This window comes from Dermochelys coriacea, chromosome 9 (genome assembly GCF_009764565.3).
Source record: "Dermochelys coriacea isolate rDerCor1 chromosome 9, rDerCor1.pri.v4, whole genome shotgun sequence".
Lineage (NCBI taxonomy): Eukaryota > Metazoa > Chordata > Testudines > Dermochelyidae > Dermochelys > Dermochelys coriacea.
Window position 1 is genome coordinate 33,559,667 of NC_050076.1, and position 17,002 is coordinate 33,576,668.

At 40.5% G+C, this 17,002-nt stretch overlaps 1 protein-coding gene across 1 annotated transcript in view; it reads left to right on the forward strand.

Annotated features, from left to right (window-relative positions):
• Positions 1–752: 752 nt before the first annotated feature.
• Positions 753–17,002, forward strand: part of SLC16A14 (solute carrier family 16 member 14) — a 29,430-nt gene continuing 13,180 nt past the window's right edge. Inside the window, exons 1-3 of the mRNA XM_038416268.2 lie at positions 753–1,103; positions 9,475–9,751; positions 13,807–13,950. Of these exons, the coding sequence (XP_038272196.1) occupies positions 9,490–9,751; positions 13,807–13,950 (406 nt within the window). The 5' untranslated portion in view covers positions 753–1,103; positions 9,475–9,489. The remainder of the gene's footprint in view (positions 1,104–9,474; positions 9,752–13,806; positions 13,951–17,002) is intronic.

The window sequence follows — 17,002 nt, forward strand, 5'->3', positions numbered from 1 at the left end:
CTGACAACTTCACTCCTCTAGCACAATGGAACTTTCTACAATAAGGGTAAAGCTTGCCTGTCCAGAAGATGAGGGGCCAGCCCAAGACTGTAGAAGGAAATCCCAAATGAACTAAGGACCATCACAAACCTCATCATCTTCTGTTGTAAGTGCCATGCACATTTCTTTGACCTTGCCTTACCTTACAGAAACATCTAGCAATATATATGAAAATAAAATGATTCCAAACCAAAACACTCCACTGCACGCCCTTCTCCCCTGATCCAGAGGATGAGAGAACAAACAGGTGACAGATGTTAGTCCCCTTGTTTAACGCATTGCTGGAAAATACTCAGTTACTACCATGAGGAGCATGCTATCAGAACTTATAGAATAGAATAACATGACAGTATCCTCCTTGGTAAATTCACTCTCAAGAATGCCTCATTAAATGCCACATTTGGACAGTTGATCTCTGTGTGGTGCTTTGAAAACTCAGGGGTACATTTAACTCATTCTCCTGATGAAGGAATATTTTTCAGCACACTGCATTTTGCCAATCCTGCAAGCCTTACTCCTGGGGTGGTTTGAAAATGTGTGCTCTGCCACAGCCAAAGGGAGGGTTATACAGCCTAGTGAAACTGAATTGCCATTCAAAACTTGCTTACTAGCCGCTTTTATTGGATTACCTCTTGTAACTCAGAGTTAGATGTAAATTTCCAGTAATAACCTGTGCAGCGATAAACTTCATCCAACCACAAGAGTGTGCATGTGAGAGGATTGCAAATCTCTTCCGCCAAACCAGAATTAGCCGGTATCATTGGCACATGAGAGAGCGCGTAGCTCTGAAACTGCCCTGAATGGATACAGGATCATGCAGAAGACGAGCTGTTCTGGGGGCAAAAGGGCAGCGATCGGCCGCAGCCTCCTCCCCAAAATAAGCCCCAGTCCAGCACCCCTCCGGGCCAAGGGGAGGGAACCGGCTGGCTAGCGGGGGGAGGCTGAGCGGAGCCTGGGCTGAGGATGATAGGCAGGACGGCAACAAAGCCAGGGGCTTGGAGGAAAGCTGCAAGTTTCGGAGAAAGCCGGGACTAAAGCCCTGCGGGCGGCTCGGGCCCCAAGCGGTGAGTATGGCTGGGACGGCGCGCTCCAGGGGAGGCTGCGCTAGAGGCAGCGTGGATTATAGGGGCTGAAGGGCACCGAGACATGGCGAGGGGGCAGGATCCGTGTCACGGAGCCGCACCGGGAGAGAGGGAGGTTCCGGGAAGGGAGCTCAGCTCAGCTGCGTGGGGAGGCGGCACCGCTTTGTCTGTGGCTCCGGGCGAGAAGCGCTGCTGCTGCAGCAGCCGGGTAACTAGCGGTCATTCTTTGTGCTCCCGTCTGGCAGAGGGAGGCTGCAGGGGTGGTAACCGGCCCGAAAGCATCATCACGGCTGGAGGCATCTCCCCTCCGCCACTGGAGGCTGACAGCGAAGGAGCAGCTTACTCAGTTTCCTGTTATTTTCCTCCTTTTCCCCACACTCGGGGCAAGCGTTAACCCCTTTGCATTCTGTGGTCTCTGGGGTCTGCCAGCCTCTGTCTGTGTGTCTGTCTGCGGAGACTCAAGTTCTGAGAAGCGTACTATGTGGTATTACTTTCTGAGTCAATGGTCCTGATTTAAATTTTGGGGGGACATACGATCTGAATCCTGGAAACCCCACATGTACAATCTGGAAAAAACATCCATCTCCAGGAATATTTTCTAAAACCATTTCCACAACCAACATTTCATTAGATGTAAGGCTCTCCTTTACTGGAGTCCAATGGGAGGGAAACCAAATCTGTTCTCAGATCTTAGTTCCATATTCTGCTTCCCCTAATAACCATGTTACATGCTCCTAGGGAGAGAATGACATCAGGAACAAGATCCATCATACAGATCCTATAACAATATCAAAGAGTGAGAAAAATAGCCAGAGAGCAAGAATGATAGTGTTGTAGTTGAGGCACAGAGATCTGTGTTCTTGTTCTGATTCTGCCACAGACTTCATGCAGGATCTTGGCCAACTCACTTAGGCCAACATTTTCAAAAGAAGCCTCCATCCTAAATTGCCTTCATGTTTGTGCAAGTGAAGACAGGCATGATTCATCTAAGTGCTGTATATTCTCAATTCTACTGAAGTCAGTGAGGTGTGAACCTGAAAATCAGGCTAAATGTGTTTCAAGCTCAGCAACCAAAAATTAAAGCACTCAAAATTGGAGGCCACTTTGTAAATGTTGCCCTTAACTTTTCTGTGCCTTGGTAAAATGGGGATATTACTATTTAGGGTACCCGGCAGGGGTGTTGTGAGGCCAAATTCATTACTATTTGTAAAACAATTAGAGTTCTTTGATGAAAGTTGCCACAAAAATGCAATATTCTATACTTTTAACATGAAAGATAATCAACCACTGGAACCGGTTACCTGGGGATATGGTAAATTCTCCATCACTTATACTCTTTAAAGTAAAGTATATATCAAGACTGGATGCTTTCAAAAATACATGCTCTAGTTCAACCACAAGTTGTGCTAGATGCAGGAATCACTGGATGAAATATATGGCTTGAGTTATACATGAGGTCAGAATAGATGATGATAATAGTTCTTTCTGGCATTAATATTTATTAAACTATTAATTCACCTGAGAAGGCAGTTAACATGCAAAAGTTGCTTCTCACTCTCCTCAATTAGTTAAGGGAGATAGGCAGACACCTGACAGTCCTGCATGCAGAAATCCCATTAGACTTAATGGGTCTTATCTAGTAGATGAAACTGCTATGCTGGGTGCACACTGGATGAGGAGTCTTTGAAAATCTAGCCTTGTTTTACAGAGGGAGTTGCTAGGTCCTGAGCACTTTAAAAATCTGGTTCTTATTAATGTGTCTAAATGGGAGCTGAGCTCTTTCGAAAATTTGGCACCCCTTATGGGTGCTGAGCATTTGAAATCTGATTCTGAGCTCTTCTGACAAACTGGCTCTTAGAAGCTACTTCCACATCCAAACCCAGTCACAGGTGAAGGGAGTCAGGGTGGGAGTATCATGCTTTGTTGTTGTGATTGAGGATCTCACAATCTTATTCGGTTGTGGGAAACATGTATGGCTTTGCTATAATTTCTTTATGATTTTGCAGTTGCAAAGAGTGTCCTCTGCTTTTCTGACTTCTAAGGTACTACATTCTACTTAAATATATCCACAGTACAATGCAATAGGTCAGGGGTGTGCTGAGTCATGAGTGAGGAGAGCAGCCAAATGTCCAATCCTAGCTCTGTTTATCATTTGAGAGTTTGCACAAGTATTGCAAGTGACCTTTCCTGCTTGTGAGTATATTTACATAAAGATTCTGGACTAAATATAAAAATGAGACAGAATCCAGTTCATACAGGATAAAAATAAGCATTTCCCTTTTACCCAGGGTTAATGGATGTTGTTGCAAGTCTGGCACTAACTCAGATCACTTTGTTATATCAGTTTATTTGTTTGGGGCCATCCTTATTGTTGTTAAATGAGCAGTTTCTTTGCTATTGTAAATAGGATGAGTATCATTGCTGGACATAAGTTCCACTGAAAAAAATGTTACTGTTTTAAGTCATTTTTGTTTTAAATTATTTAAAAAATACACAACATTCATTCCTGTCAAAAAAGAAAAAAATGACTATGTACAGTATTAGTATTTAGGAAGTTTTATACAATGTTCAGTGAATATATAACCCACATATAGATAAATCAAGACTACATTTTCAATGACTAGTGGTTTGGGGTGCCTCAATCTTTGGGCAATCTGATCCTCAGACGTTCTTGTTAACTGCTGGAAATGGCCCACCTTGATTATCACCACAAAAGGTTTTCCTCCTTCTCCCCCTCCTTCCTGCTGGTAATAGCTCATCTTAAGTGATCACTCTCCTTACAGTGTGTATGATAAAACCCATTGTTTCATGTTCTCTGTGTGTGCATATAAATCTCCCCACTGTATTTTCCACCAAATGCATCCGATGAAGTGAGCTGTAGCTCACGAAAGCTTATGCTCAAATAAATTTGTTAGTCTTTAAGGTGCCACAAGTATACCTTTTCTTTTTTGGGCAATCTGAGACAGTTTATAGGGCTTGATTGTGAGAGAGCAGGTACTGAGCATTTCTGAAAACCAGGCCCCTGAAAACCAGGCCCTTTCAAACTGTGCACTCAAAACTTGAGGCACTGAAAATTACTCTTTATTTCTGAAATTTAGGCCATTAATATTACTTTGTGGATTCCATTCAAAATCTATGGAATAGCTGCACAGTTAAGCACTTGAGATCAGGAAATACAAAAACTAGGATTCCATATTCAACCTTCAGAGATTCACATTTATGGGCAATCTTTAGTGAGATGATGACATATTATTTCTAAAACAATAGATTATAATGTCAATCAAACATTATTTTCTACAACCTTAGACAAACGGTGTAATATATTGCATTTTTCCCATTCTTGTATCCCTCATTATTTTCATTACCATAATCATTCAGAAAATCTTTATTGACTTAGACTTCTTATACAATTAGTTCTCTTCGCTCTTGTGTATGGGCCAGATCCTCAGCTGATGTAAAACAGCATAAATGAGCTACACTGATTTACATCAGTTGAGGATCTGGCCCAATGAATTTTAATATAGGGATAAACTGAGCCTTTAGGCTCACTGGGCCTTTGTAAAGGATGGTGTGTAGCTTTACCACCCAGGAAGAACTCCAGCAAGGAACTGTAACTCAGAGGCACAATCCCTCTCCTCTTTCCCTGTTGCTTTGAAGACAAGTGGGTATTAAGTCACTTCACTCCTTTTCAGGGCACATCTGCTGGTGCCTGACCATTTCTACTAGCTGGTGTGTAGTGGAGCACAGCTATGGCACTCCCCAATTCCTCCACACCATTTGATTGTGAGGGGAAGTATGGAGTCCCTGCTCTCATGCATGTAATTTATTCCTTCCTACTCCCCTATGTTGCCTGGTGAGGACTAGTGACAATCTAACGGAACCCATAATCAGCAGCCATGTACTTTAGATTTGTCTTTCAACTAGCAGCGCAACCTTCTTTACACATAATTCAGTGAATGAGGCATTTCACTGTGGAGTTACCTCAGCTGAACACAGACATGTCCCTGTGTTCCTTAGTTGCAGTGCAGCTGGTGAGACAGTTAACTATGAAGGTAACTGAGCTACAAACTTAGACAGCTTACATATGTGAGCAGTTTTTTACTATTGTTTTGTTATACTTAATCTATAGTATATTGTGCAAGTACAACTTTCTGTATATTTTTCATATAAGCTGACTGGCACACACACTAGTATGGTGTACTGCAAGAAGCTACACGTGTACTGCAAGAAGTAAATGATCACATCATTAAAGTCACAGGTTTCAGAGTAGCAGCCGTGTTAGTCTGTATTTGCAAAAAGAAAAGGAGTACTTGTGGCACCTTAGAGACTAACAAATTTATTAGAGCATAAGCTTTCGTGTCCGATGAAGTGAGCTGTAGCTCACGAAAGCTTATGCTCTAATAAATTTGTTAGTCTCTAAGGTGCCACAAGTACTCCTTTTCTTTTTATCATTAAAGTCAGTGGCCAAATCTTCTGTTAATGTAAACCACTCTTAGCTCTACTGACAACACCCCAGGAACTTACCTCGTATCATGATGCATATGTAAAAGGGATCAGAGTTAAGGTAGGGCTGAATACTGTAACCTTGATGTCTGCATTTTTTTTACTTTTGATTACTTAATCTGCTTAATATAGTTTTTATATGGAATTTTTTACGTAGAGGCAAGACATAAAAAGAAGTTTTGCTTTTGACAAGTTTTGAAGTTCTGCTGGCTTGCAAATAATTGGCAATAGCATGTATAAATGCCATAATCTGGAAGTGTTTGGATAGCCTCTTTCCTGGGCTCTTTAGGAAATTCACAGGAGATAATTTCTCTCTTGTAAATCTTTGTGGAACTTTTAAGGTGCATCAGAATGGGCTTCCCGCCCGCACATCTTAAAAAGTCGGTGAGATCCCTCTTTCAACCCCTGGCAGTCTTTACCTGGTTGTTTAAAAGAAATATATACTGGTCAAATTATGCTCTCGGTTTCCCGAATGTAAAATCTTGAGTGATGTCACCGACAGGCATCCGATGAAGTGAGCTGTAGCTCATGAAAGCTTATGCTCAAATAAATTTGTTAGTCGCTAAGGTGCCACAAGTACTCCTTTTCTTTTTGCAAATACAGACTAACACGTCTGCTACTCTGAAACCTGTCACTGACCAACGAACTGCTATATTTGAAAACAGAATTTAACCCAGAAGGAGCCCTGATATTGACATAATCTTTTGGCAGTGGGCACTTACACTTTTCTTTATCAAAAACTTCTTACTAGGTTTACCGGATAGCAACTGTGAAAAAACAGGACAGGAGGTGGGGGGTAATAGGCATCTATATAAGAAAAAGTCCCCAAAAAATGGGACATCTGGTCATCCTACTTCTTACTAATTTGGAAATAAAATTTAATAGATGAAGTCTATAAAGTTTCAACAGTTCTTCCCAGTCACTATAGAAAATAGTTTAGTCCCAGGACAACTACATTTTTCCTAGGTTATCAGATTGCTATAAGTTAGCACAGAGAAGCTCTTTTCCAGTGCTCTTCCTAAGATCCATTGGATGGAGAACCACTCTACTTTATCCTGTAGTTTTGATAACTGTTCATGTAGATGATTTAAGTGGGTACCACACTTTTTGCTGTGTTACAGTAGACTTCCAAGTGTAGCCTGCTAAAAATGGTTACTGCCTACTCACATTACACTCAGTCCAGGTTCTCAATTGTTTTTAGAAATGGAAGGTGAAATACAACAAAACTCACTGCTCTTACTTTATAGATTTGTATTTATTTATTTTTGTAAAATATCATGGCCTGAGGGAAGGAGGGCAGTATACATATTGAAGTTTGCTCTGAGCAGCAAAATGCCTAAGGCCAGTCCTGCTCATAATACTACTTTAATATTTGGTTGCCATGAACACTGCTTCATTATAGTATCTTGTCCTATCATATTTGTCTATGACCCATTAATTTTATTTGTTGATTCTTATTTTTTGGCATTAAGGAGATACTGTACAAGTTCAGAATCAGTTGCACTCTTTGCTTTAATGAATTTAGATGTTTGGACACAATTTTCCTTTAATTTACACCAGTGTAAATCCAGAGTAACTTCGCTTATTTTGGTGGAATTACTCTGATTTATACCACTGTGAATCAGAGCAGAATTTTATCTAGTGGGCCAAATTCTGTCCTCCTTTATACTTATATAAAGCTTTACCGATGTCACCATTCTGTGGGCTTTGTCTTGTTTGTGCCTTGCTTCTTATTATGTCTGTTTATTGTTGTTTCTGTGTTGATTGTTGTTTGTGTGAGGATGTCACTGAGATGTACTAGAAGGCAACATTTGCTCCATTGAATTTAATTTATCATTTGAATTCTATAGGAACTGGATTTTGTTAGTGATGAACAAGGTCTCTTATTTATTGAAAAACATCACACACATACTTTTAAGTTATGCATTTAATCTCTTAAAAGTAGATATTGTTTCAAGAATCATATTATACTATTAAATGTGGTACATAGAAGACCACCAGAAATTGTTTCACTGTTTCTAATATATTTTCTTTTGTCTGTTTCTGAAGCCACCTCCTGTTTCCATTTCTTCATGGAGACAGAAAAAACACACCTTCTCTGGTAACTTGTACCACTAAAGTTCCCAGTCTCCATGGAAACCTCCGTGGTGCTTCACAGTATTGTAACATTTCAATACATCACAGGATAAATGGAGAGTTGGTTCGGCATCTTGACTCGTCCAGTTAAAAATTGCCTGTGGAGTCACTTGAAATTATTTTTATTATTTCTGGCTTGTGCTCTTCATTCGTGGGGACTAACAAACCAAAAATCAATTTAATTTATTTGAGACCCAGTCCTCCATACCTTATGCACCCAAACCTTCCCACTGTGCTAGATTTTGATCTACACTGACATAAATTTTGAGTAACTGACTGATCTCAGTGGAGTTACTATGGATTTACACCAGCATAATTGAAAGCCTAACAATATAATTATATATCATATTGACTTTAATGGGAGCTTGAGTTGTGCAAGGAAGGTAAGATCAGGCCCCTGCTCTATAATTTATGTAAGCAAAACATCTCAAAGATCACGGAATCTAAATATTTTTTCATTATTTTCTTCTTTCACCCTTGTCCCACCAATAGTAAAAATAATAAATCCCAAGATTACAATTGGTTTTCGCTGCAGAAAGAATGGTAATCTGATTTATCTTTATTTATTATTTCCTTTTCATTAAAAGCTTTATAATTTTGAACACAAAAACACATAATCCAAGTTTACTGGGAGAGCAGAAGACGCTACATCATATATAGATGACACTTGTCCTATTATGGGACCACAGTCACAATCCATGAAGGCTAGACATTTCCAGTCTTACGTGAGTAAAGTTAAAGCAGAAACATATAGGCCCAGATCCACAAATGTATTTAGGCTCCAAACTTCTATTTGTGGATCTGGGCCAAAGTGACAAACAAGGCAAATTATAGTCAACACACATACATCACATAGGTAAGTACAAAAACCAGAAAGACACAACACACATACACACAAAGAGAGTGTATGATTTTCCATGCATTTTATATTTAAATTTATTGAAATGCTGTTATACTACTAAAAACCATATGAAGGACACATCTGCATTGAAACTCAAATAGTGAAAATATAGCTATGGTCCAAATTTGTTATAACACAGTTTCATTTTTAAAAAATCAAGATCTAAATTGTTCCCGAAGCCCTCCACGTGTGGCTCTCGTCCCTCCCACATGGGAGAAAGGGGTACCATTCACCTCTGGAACACCGTCCCTGCTTCATGAAACCCAGGAGTGTGTGGGGGAGTAGAATAGGCAGGGCTATCCTGAGACTGGCTAAGGGAGAGATGCACATCATAATCCCACAGATTTTCTCATGGAAAAGCAGTACATAGAGGTAAAAAAAAAAATAGAGGTTCAAAAATGTTAATTTCAAAATATTTCAATTAAAAACAAAACAAACAAGAAACTTTGAAAAAAATGTTTGTAAAATCCCCCTCCCCCATTTTTGGAACTATAGAGCTGGTTGATACTTTATGACAGTTGAAAATGTTGAAAATGCAAAACAAATTCAGAAATATTTGTGTAACATTTTTTCACCAGCTCTAGCGGGAGGCTCTCTTACCTATTTACTTGTAGAAATGGAGTTAAGGTTGTGGCTGAATAATACTGCCCTGTGGTCCTCATACTGTTCCTGTATGTAGAAACCCCAACAAATGCTGGAAAATAGGTTGGGGAACTAGTTTAATCTAAACTGTTAACAAATAAAAACAAATAACTATTACAAACCTGTACCTGTTTTCTGTGCATACTGAAAACATTATTTTTTTTGTTTCAGAATACTGTGGGGAAAATGTGCACCACTCAAGAAGATATTGCATATGATTTTGAAGATGATTCAAAAGATAAGACTAAGACACTTAAGCCTAATCCAAACATTGATGGCGGATGGGCTTGGATGATTGTCCTTTCTTCCTTCCTTGTACATATACTCATCATGGGGTCACAAATGGCCCTTGGAATACTTAACATGGAATGGCTTGAAGAATTCAGTCAAAGTCGAGGCTTGACTGCATGGGTTAGCTCCCTTAGTATGGGTATTACATTGATCGTAGGTACGTTCCAATATAATTATATTGCAAAACTGTATTGGTTTAATGTAGTATTTCCCCCCATGCAAGTATTTTCTTGCACTATTCAAATATGGTAACTGAGTAGGCCATAGTGTTCTTGAACTGTAGTTTTAAAGTCACCAGGCCAAATTCAGTTGTCTACCATAGCGACTAATTTGGGCTGTGGGGCTAAAAATAGCCCCATAGTCATTCCCACTGAGGTTGGAGTCCAGGCTCCAAGCCCCTCCTTCTGGAACTTTGGCTCCAGGCTGATCTCTAAGGTCTACACTGCTGCTCTTAACCCTGCAGCCCAAGCCAGGCAAGCCTAAGTCAATTGACCTTGGCTCTAAGACTTGGCAACACGGGTTTTTCTTTGCAGTGTAGACATACCCTGGCATGTGAGCCATGTCTTAGAATATCATATCATAGAATATCATATCATAGAATCTCAGGGTTGGAAGGGACCTCAGGAGGTCATCTAGTCCAACCCCCTGCTCAGAGCAGGACCAATTCCCAATTTTTGCCCCAGATCCCTAAATGGCCCCCTCAAGGATTGAACTCACAACCCTGGGTTTAGCAGGCCAATGCTCAAACCACTGAGCTATCCCTCTCTTGATAATCAGAGGGAGGCAGGGAGCAGCAGTGAAGCTGGGGGGAAACAACAGTGAGGCGAGGAGGAAGAGCAGTAGGCAGTCATGTAACATATTTCTGAATGGTGTCAGCTAACTACCTGGTGGGTTGGTCTGGGCTGCATCAGATGGCAGGAGGATCAGGAATGGGAGAAAAATAATAGTCCCTCCAAAAAGCTTGGAGTCTGTCTTGGAGTCTACTTGGGAAGTCAAGAGGTAAGGCTGGGAGGAACAGAATTAGGGACTGCTTCTTCACTATCTGATGCTTTGTGCTGTCATTTACATATGTGCAAAATGAGTGCAAAGTCTTATACCCACTTTGTGCTATATACCTACTTTACACAAGTGTAAATGATAGCACAAGGTGCAAGGCTGGATAGAATCATATTTAGAGTCTAAAAAGAACCACTAAAAAGAACAGCCCGCCTGGAAGAGGGGAGGCTTGGAGGAAGATGGAGGAGTCCCTAAAAGACCCCAAAATATTAGTGTAGCTGGGTCCCATTAAGTCTTAGTTCAACCCAGAAAAATGAGTATATTCTCTAATCTATGTTATGTGAAATGTCTGTCAATATTGCTGGAGTTAGTTGTACACATCCTACATGATTAAACTTTGTGCAATCTCAGTTACTTCAATGGGGTGCCAAGGAGTCCAAGTCAGGGCAGGTTTTGACCAAACCTCACAGAGGGCAAGGTAAATCTTGAATCATGCTATGACAGTCCACATTTCCCTGTATCTTCCTAATACTCAGAAACTGTAGTTTATTTTTGGTCTTCAAGAATGAAAGGCAAACAAGTAACTAAAGTATCTTTTAGCTGAAATATTGTCAATCATTAATAATTAACAATGAAGATAATTTGGGATAAAAGTAAGTTCCAAAGTCACAAAGGCTTATAATAGTTAAAATATCATTAAAATCACTAAAGCTCTCAGAGCAGCATTTAACCACTTATCCTCTGTGCTTATTTATATATTTCTTTTTCAGAGTTTTACAGACAGGCCTCTTATTTTCAGCGGAGTGGTGGGATGCACCACCTGCCTCTGTAAAAGTTGATACCATCACTAATACTTAAATCAGTGCAGAGAATTCTGCTCTCTGTGCTATTTAAAGGCTATATTATATATATGGCAAGATGTTGGCTTTCAGAGATCTGTATAGTGACTAAGCTAATCTAGATCATCAGGGTTGCAGAAGCAATTCTAATCCTTCTCTACCTGCCAGGTGTATTTATCTGTTGCATGAATGCCTGTGAGAGGGCTTTCCAGGTCTGCACTCCCACGGATATAAGGTGCCATATTTTGGGTGTTAAACAGACCACATTTATTTGTCCCCCCTTCACCTGAGTGTAAATAGATTATCCTGTAGTATCTGTCACAGGCTCTGTGAAACATTTATAAGGGTGGTTAAATAACAGCATCAAATGGGATCCACAGGACAAAGTGCTATGATAGATTAAACAGAATCACAGAAAAGCAGGACCAAACCCCAGATCCCTAAATTACCCCCTGAAGAATTGAACTCCCAACCCTGGGTTTAGTAGGCCAATGCTCAAACCACTGAGCTATCCCTCCCCACCACTACATCCATGACAAGCAGTGCAGGGCCATTCACTGAGTCTGAATCACTAACATCAACAGTTTAGGACCAATATTAGAAGACACAGTAGCAATTTAAAAGACTCTGACATCCTGCTGAATATTATAATTTTGTTAGGTACTCAGGTACTTAGGTAGAATAAAGACAGTTTTGTTAAATCAAATGCAGGAATCACATTAAAAAAGCAAAACATACATCTCATAAGCAAAGGAACAGGATGTTTATGTGCAGTAATATCAACCACTGCACAAGATACAAATCTTACTTCATGCACACTAAATACATAGCAGACATTCTACAAATATGCATGCCCCTGAATGTGACAAAAGACTTATACTGTGGATGTTGTTTTCACTGTACATGGTGGAGTTCCTTCACCCATGGTATTTGACAGTGGTTCACAGACTACTGTCATCTGCCTCACTAAGTTTGCTGGGTGTTGTGATGCTTGACATTTCTGAAAGTTGATGCAAGGATCAAGGATAGTTTAGAGTGAAAATCTGGGAAATGGATTATATCATTCACAAGTTTCCCAAATTTACAAGGGATGTATCTTTCCAAGAATGTCCAGACTCAGCTTGATATGATTGGTTGCTAATTTATGCTCTGTGATTTACCATGGGCAAATCCCTGTGAGTAGGCATATAGCTACTCAAATGTGCTGCATTGGCACTGGAGGTATACTGGGATGTTATAGCTGGCAAGCCCTAGATTTAAGTGTCAGGGAACTATTGAAAGGGTGTTCCGTAGGGCTCAAAAGTTTAGAATTCATTTTCCTTGCTGTCCAAAAGAGCCCATCTGTTGATCTGTAAGGCATGGAACAAGACCCATCTTTTCCTCAAGAATTTAGTTAATGGGGAATGGACCAATGATGTTATTAAATTCTGTACATGTACCTAAGTCATAACAGAGTACATTTTATAGATCAGTAAATAAATCAAATTAATTAATTAATTAATTAAGGTATCTCCACCGCTCCAGAGACTGTGAAACAGCAACAAATCAAACTAAAGGGTGGATCTTTTCTGTAAGATATGGCCTTCATTTTCACACACTTTGAGTCAGCACAATGTTTCTCAGCTGTACTGGATAAAATGTTTCATTTCAGCTGGATCATGACACCTCTGGGAGAGAGAAAGCCAGTGTGAATGTGGTCCTTGAGTTGAGAAAATCCTTCTTTAGAGCAGGGAAGCAGACATTTTCACATTGCAACAGACAAATTAGTTGGTCTTCTGCTTAACTCACATCTTGCCTAATGAATCTCTTGAGGAATGTAGATTCAGTGGCTAGAACCTTCATTCCACCTGAGACTACAGTATGTGGGGAGGGGAATACTGCAGGTAGAGGGAAGCAGTTGCGGTTCCCTCATCCCAGAGGAGCGGGGGTTGGGGAGAATAGCTGGGTCGGGGAAGCAGCTACACCATCACTGTGGACTTTCCTCTAACAGAGAATTAAACTCCTGAGGGGGCATTCTTTGCTGACCGTTTTTCACTAATTTGGTAATTTGGTAAGCAGCATGAAGTGGACTTCGGGGCAGGATTCTGTGGTCTACTAAGCGTTTGCACTATCATAAGCCTCTGCAGGTGAAATGAAGAACTTTGAATTTAGGTATTGGCAGAGTTATTAGCCAAGGGCCTAACGGGGTTAACTGAATGACATTTTTGAGGGCCTAAAGGGGTTAATAGGAAAAAATAATTCTTTTAATTGCATTTAACAATTTCAATTAAACTGTTTCATATTTTGTTTGAAAATGATAATTAAGGCTTTTAATAAGTTTCACAGTAAGGGCTTTACACTAACCTTTTAGCAAATTCTTCTTCATGTTCTGTGACAGGTCCTTTCATTGGTTTGTTCATTAACACATGTGGGTGCCGCAAGACAGCAATAATTGGCGGGATCTTGAATGCCCTAGGCTGGGTATTGAGTGCCTATGCCTCAAATGTACATTACCTCTTCATTACATTTGGCGTGACAGCTGGTAAGCAATATTTATATTTGGAAATTCTTTTAAATAGTGTCAATGTCTTCTGGAAGTCTATTTGCTGAGAACATGAGAGAAGTGAAGATCGTTCTTGGGTCATTTTAACATTTGATTTTTTTTAAACTTCTGATAAAGTGATTTTAGGTGGGGAAATACCATTTAACAATTTTTCTTTTAGTTTGCAAGCAGTTTTAGTTTTTTTAGTTAGCTTGCACAGTCAGACTAATGTTATTGTTCTATAGTTTTAGACATAATAGGCAAGGTTGTGCTCTCAATTGGAGGTCTGTGGAGTTATTCCAAATTAATACTGATGCAAGTGATAGATTGTAGTCCAATGGGCCTGATTTTTATTCCACACCATTTTACATTAGCATAACTCCATTGTCTTTAACAGAATTATACCAGTGAAAGCGAGAGCAGCATCAGATCGAATGGCTATTTTTGTCATGCAAGTTCCATCATACAGCATGTGAAGATGTTTTGTCAGTAGTGGGATGGCATAGAGGTCACCCAGGCATGCCACCTTTCAGTCAGGGATGGCACCGCAGGCAGGTCCTGCCTTGGTTTATAAACAAGTCCAGAAAGACCGTTTTTAGTCAGAAAGCACCCCCTCTTCCAAGGTCTAATTTATTAGTAACAGTCATAAGCATAACTAGGAACTTACTCAGATAAACCGGGGACATTTTTTCATCTCAGGCTCACTCCTGCTAGTTCCTTCCTTCAAGATACTCTTTCTTCCTGTGCCTGGAAACAGTCTCTTATTTTGTTCTGGAACCTTTCCCCATTCCTTCTTTGGATTCCTCTTTTTCTGTGCTTCCTTAAGCAGGAGTCCTCAACTTCGAACTGTGCTGTATTTCCCACCCCCCTCACTCTCTCCTTAAACTGAAGTTCCTCCCCAGCTCTCCTCTCTGAAAGTGGGTTCTTTTAATCAAATCTTCTGGTCCTTCTTAAGCTGGAGCCCTCAGTTCTTCTTTCTGGAGCTGAGTTGTGGGTTAGTCAACTGTAGGGCCTTTGCCAGCTTCTCCCTCAGCTGGCACTTTCCCTTAATTAGCCCTCTAGGTGCTCCACAGATCAGCTTTTCCCTGCTGATATCTCCTGGTGTCTGCTCCGATACGAGGGAGAAGGCTATCTTTATGCTGGTCTCCTTACCCCAGTTTATCTGCAATTTGTTGGGGGAGAGGGGAGCTCTGCCCCACCCTCTCTGAAAGGCTCCTGGTCCTGGGCTCTTAAAGAGACAGTGATGGGATTTCCTCCCAAGCACCACTCATTCCGAGGATTGCTTCTTCTCTATCCATATCTCCCTTAGCAATATAATTATATACATACACACACACACACACACACACACACACACACACACACTCTCTCTCTCTCTCTATATATATCTATATATAGATGGGCTGACTTCTAGGCAAAACTGCCTTTAAAGGGCAGACTATCCTATCACAAAGCTTCCCGCTCAAGAGCCAATCTATATCCAAAATGTAGACTTGATCAAATATATCATTTAGCCATGTTCCCCAGGCAGGGAGGCACTTTTTGTTTAGCTGCTACCAGGAAGTCAACCAGTATGCTTGGCAATATCCTTATCATGGCAACCAGTCCTTGGCAATACCCTTATTTTCATCAGAAAAAATTAAGTAACCAGGATCTGAGGTTCTCTCTGTTGTATGTAGCCCATAAGATGCATGTGGTCATCCATAGTCTGTGGCATGTCATAATTTACACTAGGCACCTGTGTACCTAGATGGTAGACTCTCTTTGCCACCTCCTGTGTTGTCAACAGAACTGGTATTTCACAACAAATAAACTTTTCTGTGGTAGTGGCCTCCTGATCTTCTGGAGAGGAGTCTCCCTGGATGCACACATCTAAGTTAAGGATCTCTCTGTTGAGGTTCAGATCCCTTTCAGGGTTTCCAAAAACCAGAGATTGTACTGTTTTGCTCACAGCTTATAGTATCTCACTTAGCAACACCCACTTCTGTTCTTTCTTCAGCCACACTATTTTATGGATGATATTCAATATGTGAAAATAACCTTTATCTTTCTTTTTCTTTGGGGTAGAGCTCTTTGGTGGTTTTTTTTTTAGCAGGAGCGTGGTTGTGGCTTTGCCTTGTAGCTTTGTCACTGTCCCATGTCTTTGGATTTATGTATGATCTTAGCTTCAATTAACAGATGTACCTCGTGGCTCAATCCATCTTTTTGTTGTAGTGGCTTCACCCAGCATGATTCCAGTTCTTTTCAAAAGGTGGTCACTTCAGCCTAGAGGCTCTCCAGCTTTTTACCTTTAGCCAAATTGGTGTAACTTTACTGAGATGCAGCCAAACCTTTTTACCATACCACATAATTTCTCTTGCTCTCTCACAGAAAATGACATAGGGATTTCAGTTAATGGGAAAACCATTTACACTTTTAATGAGCACAATAGAAGAAAATATATATACATATACATATACATATACATATACACACACACACACACACATCTCTCCACTGAAATGAAGGAATTGTAGCAAGCCTAATAGATGAATAAACTTATAAAGGAAGGGTTTGGTGATATGCTCAGGGTGAGGACTACATCTTTACAGCACTATACCATAAGCAAAAATCCTTTATGTACAAAAAAAAGTCTCTATTTGCATAGATAGAGGAAGAACATAAGCCTTTGTCGAGCAATGACTGTAGTACACCAAAGGCTTCTGGCCTGCCTCCCCAAAATAGGAAGGAATGACACCACACCCATAATCTGGTTCAGGCTCTTTTCCCCAGGGCTTCAGCTTTATTATTTCTACAGAAAGCTAGCACAGCACATCAATCATTTCAGCCTCTAACTCCAGAGTTTTCTACAGAGGCCTGCTGTTCCCTGGAGGTTTCCACTGTATAGGACACCTGCCTGAGAATTATTCACAAACCCTCCTCTTCCCCCTTGCTCCTCAGTCCAGGGGCTTCCTGCCAGAGCCTCCCTGCTCCTGGAAGCACTTGTCTCAGTTCTCCTACCAACTCTCTGCCTGGGAGTTACCCTGCTCTATGGACCAAACTACTTCCTATA